The sequence below is a fragment of the Lactuca serriola genome, chromosome 3 (assembly GCF_051521515.1).
Source record: "Lactuca serriola cultivar US96UC23 chromosome 3, Lser_US96UC23_V15, whole genome shotgun sequence".
Lineage (NCBI taxonomy): Eukaryota > Viridiplantae > Streptophyta > Magnoliopsida > Asterales > Asteraceae > Lactuca > Lactuca serriola.
Genome location: NC_136410.1, coordinates 37,402,677 through 37,409,927, shown reverse-complemented (window position 1 = coordinate 37,409,927; position 7,251 = coordinate 37,402,677). Strand labels below are relative to the sequence as shown.

Sequence of the window (7,251 nt, the reverse complement as noted above, 5' to 3'; positions counted from 1 at the left end):
CGATTTCAATAATTTACTTTTATATAAAAAAAATAAAAGAACAGTTTAGCCCATAACAAGGACTAAGGTAAGACAATAATATTTCCATTGATTATCCTTCTTAAATGATGAAAATGAATTATTTATCTATTCATCAATGTTTTAAAACTCAATTTTTTTGGTTTATCCCGTGTGGTGAATGGACTCTGGGTCAACTGAGTCAACCGGTTCAATTATCGGATCAACTGGTCAAATGATATGGTTTTTTTTTTTTTTTTTTTTTTTATATTTTTTCAGATTAACTTTTAATGTTAAACTGAATTGTGTAACAATTATGGGTGTACGGTTCAACCAATTTCAGATAAAAACCAAATTTGATTCATTAAAAACAAAAACCTGGTGTTAGACTCTTATTTGACTCATTTTTTCATCGGTTTATGATCCAAATGATTTTACCAGCCATATGGACGTGGGTTTTAAAACATTGCTTTTTAGTATAAATTAGAGTAAAATAATTTTGGTGGCAAACTTTCTCACCTACATACTAAATGCATGTCAATGTTTTTTTAAGTATTCTAAAAACATTTTAACGAGGATGAAGACATGGGGTTGGTATGATGTTAGTTAAACTTTTAGAATCCGTTGGATTTATGCCCACAAGAAACTTAACTGAGTTTTTTTAACTACCGTTATAACTATATAGATTCCATATTAACAAAATACATGCATCTCGATCATAAAAGGAAGTATTCCATTTCTTGAGCAAACAAAAATTTCAAAAAGGGAGTTTATTTTTCCACGGTACATTTTCATTAATCCATTGAAAATTTAATGCATGGACAGTTATACCCCTCAGCTAACTATCATCTTCATAGAATGCAGATTTGTGTATTAAATGAGGATCTTGTTCATTATTTCTCATTCTGCTTATGTTGTTTTGCATCTAAAATCAACTTTCACATATTCTATTTGTATTGTTTTTATAGATTTTGAAATACTTTGATCTGTAATTTTCAGTGTTCGCATCAGATTTGATTTTTCATTGGAAACCACCCAGACGAAGAACCCAGATAATTATACGCCTGATTTTGTGTATAATAATTATTACTCTCCAGACTAATAAGAACACAAATGATGAACACACACACATACACACACACCTGCAAATCGATATTCAACACACATAAACACCTGGAAATCCATATTGAACACACCCACACATAACAATGCCTTTGGATTTTGGGGAGTTCAAGAAGAAGTAGTAAAAGCGCTGGTGGTACTGGTCTCCAAATCGAAACAAGAAACCAAAAAGTGTCGTGATGGTCTCCGCCAAAACGAAACTAGAATTCATATCATATTTCAATCATTCTGGTGTCACACATTAGAATACATAATACAATTATGAAAGCCAAGAGTCTAATTTTTTAATGCACCTTTGAATCCTTACATGGCTGATATTCCGTTTTTATACCAAATTCAAGTCATTATTCTGCTTGCCTAGGTCTTTATTTCCGATCCAGTGATATCGTATCCAAACATGAGTTATGAGTACTTCATTTTCGCCTACTTCACTAATTACTGTTTGAATCGAAGATGAAGACGCATCCGCTAAAGAAGTATCCCTGGAAATTATTGAGTTTATTGAATAGGAGATGCAACCGTAACTCATTCACTCGTTTGGAAACAATTTATTTTCTCTTTCTTCTATATCATAAATTATAACTAAATAGCTAGGTTTTGAGGGGTAGATCCATGCATTAAACTTTCAGTGGATGAATAAAAAAATAATGCGGAAAAATCAGCTCCCTTTCAAAAAATCAAGAAACGTCAATGTGCATGCCATAGAACTTTGTACTAGTATTGTCGTTACTTGTTAAATATACTGTCTTGGGACGATAAACTTTAATTTTAACAAAGACCTCTGAAGTCTGAACACTATGGTCTTACACAAGTAGAGCTGTGGGCAGTAATATCAATCAATGTACATGTGGTCACAAAGGATGGCCTACCATACAATCCATACAGTTGCTTCAGAAGATTGATTGTTCCAGAAATCACTCGACCAATCTAATCTTAAGATTCCCTTGGTGTTTGTGGGGGTTTATAACGACTTCTAAAAAGATTTTGGATTCTCTCGGTCCAAAAATTTCCCTTCACCCACACATTAACACATGGGCAACTGATGCTCTGAAGACATAGGGTCTCTTCTTCGCCCATTTCATGGGTCCCAAATGCATTCTTAAGGATTATAGTGTACTATACATACATATAGAGAGATATGTATTATATTCCCCACCCTAGGCACTAGGCAGCTATAAGCCTTATATAAATCTCCACTCCATCTTGAAACATTCATGTTCTTGTTCTATAAGCCTTCATATATATATATATAAATATCAATCTTGAAACCCTACGTAGGTAATCAAGAATTAAAGATATGTCTGGTGTTTGGGTGTTTAAAAATGGCGTGCTTCGACTGGTGGAGAACCCTGGAAGTGATTCCTTTAAGGGTTCTGGTCAACGTAAGGTGTTGGTTCATGTCTCCACAAACCAAGTGGTAAGTTCGTATGAGGTGCTGGAAAGAATCTTGTTATCAGTCGGATGGGAGAGGTACTACGATGATCCTGATCTATTTCAGTTTCACAAAAGGTCATCTGTGCACCTAATTTCTCTCCCTAAAGATTTCAATAAGCTCAAGTCCATGCACATGTATGATATAGTCGTCAAGAATCGCAATGTGTTTGAAGTGAGAGACATATATAGTCACCGAGCTAACTAACCAGCAGCCATGCCAGGCTAGTTACCTCGTTTATTTGATATATGTTGTGTTCTTGGCGAATTACTTTCTTATCTCGAAGTTTAATATTGGTTTGTTTGTTTATTTCCTGTGATGGGTCGTATGAGTGAAAGTACCTCTGACTAACTAAGTCCAAGTTTGGCTTTGGGTCTCCTCAAATGATGGAGTACATGATCGATGTGGTTGGAGTTTATTTTTTCTATGTTTTAAGAAGCTAATTGCGTACAGTTCAATGGTTGCATGCATGATGGTCATGTATCAGTAAATCTCGTATGCTGTTTCCTGTTAATCTAAATCCAATTTCTCTATGTGTGTGTATGTCAGATTTATTTTATTTATTTATTTATTATTTTTTTTTTTGTGAAAATATATTGGGAATATGTTTGAATTTTTTTTTGGTTTTCACGAATATTTGATTTTCAATAAGACCATTCTTTAATTATGAAAGAAAATCACAAAAACTTTTATTATACTAACAATATGCACTATCATTAATAAGTAATAAACTTATTAAAACTAAGGGTTGCACCGTGTACAATGGATCCTGAAAGTGATTAAATGGGGAAAAATAGTAATATACTTTTGTTAACTTGTTTATTGTAGCATTTTATTTTTGTTTCTTCTTGTTATTTTGAAAAATCGATTAGTAAACATGAAGTGCAAGTTATTTTAAAAAAAAACACCCAAAATTCACTGAAGCTTGTATTTTCATTGATTTTGACAATTGAGCCAAATTAAACCAATATCATATAAATACAAAGCAATTGTCAATTTGTCATTGCTATAATTGGGTATAAAAAAATAAATGACTGTATAACTGAATGAAATGAAGTTATAAGCACTTATATATAGGTACAGACAAAGTTAAAATATGAATATACAAAGAAAGTCAAAATTGTAGCTTATATGTGTCACCAAGGATGTTGACCATCATTCCATCAAGTTAATTCTTGATGTTAAATTCCTGCAAAACCCCGTGTTAGGTGGTAATGGTGAGAACAGAATGGACATTCAACACACACAAATCAGACTCACCAAAACGAACTTTTTAAAAAAAAATGTAAAAAAGGATCTACTTTTCTCAATATTTATCAACCTCTACATCATTCTGCACATTAGTAACATAAATTATATATGTAAATATAAGTTTTCGAAGATTCTTCTTCTACTATGCTGTTGAGTACTACTTGTTCCTTAAATTCATCCAACTTATTTAAATATCAATACTACCTTTGGACGGGTGATCGATACATAGTTTCTTTAATATAAACTTCAAATTGCTGGAGATGATCGAAGAAATCTTGCAACATGGCTTGACTGATATAGTTGGTATTTGATCTTGGGAATTTGTGTCCGTTATCAGCGATGTTATTAGCAAGAGTAAAATGACTTTCTTGTGTATGTATAAAAGAGAGCATTTTGCGACACAATACATATCTAAGTTTTTGTTTGGGCAAATCATCAAACACTTGGCATACGGTATGCTTTTACAAACAAAGAGAGATGCTTTTACCTTGTTAATTAACAACAAAATTATTCAATGGTTACATTAAAAGAGGGAGCGCTTGTAGTACACATGAACTCTGGGATGCCAAGAGAAGTCAGGGGGGATATGGTAAGACTAAAAATCTTCACAGATTCAGAAAAAGAAATAAAAGTAAAACTCTTGGGGCTCTAGAAACACAAACACGATCGAAATAGACCAAAAGCTAGATTAATTAATTAAAGGGAAGATTTAAAGCCTCACCAATAATTTGGGAAGGGTTTGAAAATTTCTTTGAGTATTTGAGTTTAGAAAGCAAGAGGTGGCAAATGGGAGGAGAAGAGATGTTGCCCTGAGATGAACCGAAGAGGTGGTGGAAAAGATCGTTGGTAATTGTTATTAAAAAACTGTATAAAGTTAAATTTTAACATTAATTACGTTTCAACAAACAGTGTTTGGTCCTATAAAAATAAAAGTAGTGTGGCAGTTATATCAATCAACGTCTGGTCCAAAGGATATATATATATGTCCTACCATAAGATCCATACAGTTGTTTCAGAAGCCTGTATCGATCCAGAAACCACTGTTGTCTAATAAGGCCTTGGAAAAAGATTTTGGATTCCCCATCCGTTAAAAATTACCCTTCCCCACACATCAACACGTGGGCATGCGATGCCTTGAAGACAAAGGGTCTCTTCTTCATCCATTCATGGGTCCCACCGCACTATCTTAAAGATTGAGACGTATATATTCGATCTCCACCCTAGGGCAGCTAGAAAACCCTTATATAAACCTCCACTCACATCTTCAAACATTCATATTCTTGCTCACTAAGTATCCTACAAAACCTTAATCTTTAATTCCTACGTAGGAAACTAAAAGTTAAAGACATGTCTGGTGTTTGGGTCTTCAAAAATGGTGTGGTTCGACTGGAGAACCCTGGAAGTGATTCCTTTCAGGGATCTGGTCGACGTAAGGTGTTGGTTCATGTAGCCACGAACGAAGTGGTAAGTTCGTATGAGGTGCTGGAAAGAATGTTGTTGTCATTCGGATGGGAGAGGTACTACGATGATCCTGATCTCTTTCAGTTTCATAAAAGGTCAACTGTGCACCTAATTTCTCTCCCTAAAGATTTCAAAAAGCTCAAGCCCATGCATATGTACGATATAATCGTCAAGAATCGGAATGTGTTTGAAGTAAGAGATATATAACTAACCGGCCATGCGGAGCCCTGGCAGGCTATAGCTAGCTAGTTGGCTCGTTATTAGTTAGGATGATCATTATGTTGTGTTCTTGGTGTTTATTGGTTTGTTTGTTTCATTCTGTGATGGGTGTGAGTGAAAGTACCTCTGCTGACAAAGTAAGTCCAAGTTGGGTTTCGGGTCTCCCCAAGAATGTTGGAGTACATGATGCAGTTGAAGTTTGAATTTTTTTTAGGGTTTGAGAAACTAATTGCTTACAGTTCAAGGGTACCTTGCACGATGATAATGTGCCTGTAAATCTTGTATGGTATTTTCAGTAATCGAAATCAAGTTTCTGTGTGTAACTATGTGTGTGTGTGTGTCGCAGTTGCTGAGCAAGTCTATATTGATGCAACATTTTCTCATAGTAAGGAAAAACCATTATCTTTCTTCCATAAAAGATAAGTCTTGTTTAGTGGTCCAAGCTTATGCTCACATGATAAACAGTCAATTTTAATCCCGATATACCTAAGATTCTGAGTTTAAATTTCTTTAAACATGTGGGCAATATATGCTTACGAATATTAGCCGACATTTAGAACCTAATAGACAATATTATATATAAAAAAAAACAAAAATCCTAATAGACAAAGGTTATAATTGTCTTTGGAGAGGAGTTATTGATTCCTACGTTGCATATAGGACGGTATATTGGAATCGATCAGCCACTTACACAACTCATTCGGCCAAAACAATGTTGATATCAATAGCTTTTCCACACTTCTAAACATTAGACGGTTATTCGCTTGCACATGATTGATTTATATTATTTTGTACCTTAAACGAATATGTTGGTGATTTTAGTGTTATCAACATATTTTGGTGTACTTATTATTAATAATGAGATAGGCTGAATTTCATTTACTAGAGACTTTGGAGGTGCGGGGTATACACTCAGTGTAATAATTGTGTATGGAGACAGCGCCCTTGGGTGCATGGTTCTAAGGGGCTACAACCCTAGTGGGGTCCAAGGGACAGAGCCCCTGATGGTGACATCACAACGATTTCTCACCAATTATAAGGTCTAACCATGCATTTCCGGCCAATTATAAGTGATGACATCATAGTGATGTTAGAATCGGTTATATCTTATAACCATATATCCAACCACTTGTTTTGGCGCCAAAATTACATTTAACTACCACCAACTACTTTTTCTTTTGTATAAAAACATATTGCATGTTCCAGAAAACGGGTTAAAAAAAACTTACTCTAAAAAATCATACTTCTGGTTCTCTTTATCTCTAAAGAAAACAAAACAACAAGGTATATTTTCTATGTTTCGAATTTGGAAGTGGCCTGATTTCCAAATTGCATATCTCAAATCAGATTTCATGATACCCCATGCACAAGGGTTGAAATCACACATTTTTGTAAGTGATTGCAATCACGATCCCAGAATTATCCAAGTTAATTGATATATATATATATATATATATATATATATATATATATATATATATATATATATATATATATATATATATATATATATATATATATCGGCGGGTCCAAGGTGATCTCGGGACGCCCTTTAATTCTTTTTCGATAGTGTAAGAAAATTTTGTTTTATATAGTGTATATATACACATCCTTTCACTTATAAAAACAAACAAACAATTGGTCTGTTGATTAAGGTACTGGCTTATTGAAGGAAATGTCTCAGGATCGATTCTTGCTCCTTATATATCCTTTGTTTACCTTTGTTTGTTATTTTCCCAGCTATTCTATCCCACATTGCCAAACACATG

The 7,251-nt window shown here is 34.0% G+C and overlaps 2 protein-coding genes across 2 annotated transcripts; both read left to right on the top strand.

Annotated features, from left to right (window-relative positions):
• Window positions 1-2,301: 2,301 nt before the first annotated feature.
• LOC145094346 (flowering-promoting factor 1-like protein 3) lies at window positions 2,302-3,084 on the top strand. Its single transcript, XM_079032584.1, has one exon. It carries the CDS (start codon window positions 2,417-2,419, stop codon window positions 2,756-2,758), a length of 342 nt encoding a protein of 113 aa, XP_078888710.1. The 5' UTR covers window positions 2,302-2,416; the 3' UTR covers window positions 2,759-3,084.
• Window positions 3,085-5,079: 1,995 nt separating this feature from the next.
• LOC145091934 (flowering-promoting factor 1-like protein 3) lies at window positions 5,080-5,805 on the top strand. Its single transcript, XM_079029771.1, has one exon. It carries the CDS (start codon window positions 5,150-5,152, stop codon window positions 5,468-5,470), a length of 321 nt encoding a protein of 106 aa, XP_078885897.1. The 5' UTR covers window positions 5,080-5,149; the 3' UTR covers window positions 5,471-5,805.
• The last annotated feature ends 1,446 nt before the right edge of the window (window positions 5,806-7,251 follow it).

What these genes read in the sequence shown, in the direction of transcription:
- LOC145094346 (XM_079032584.1), top strand. Translation starts at nt 2,417, where the DNA reads ATGTCTGGTGTTTGGGTGTTTAAAAATGGCGTGCTTCGACTGGTGGAG.
- LOC145091934 (XM_079029771.1), top strand. Translation starts at nt 5,150, where the DNA reads ATGTCTGGTGTTTGGGTCTTCAAAAATGGTGTGGTTCGACTGGAGAAC.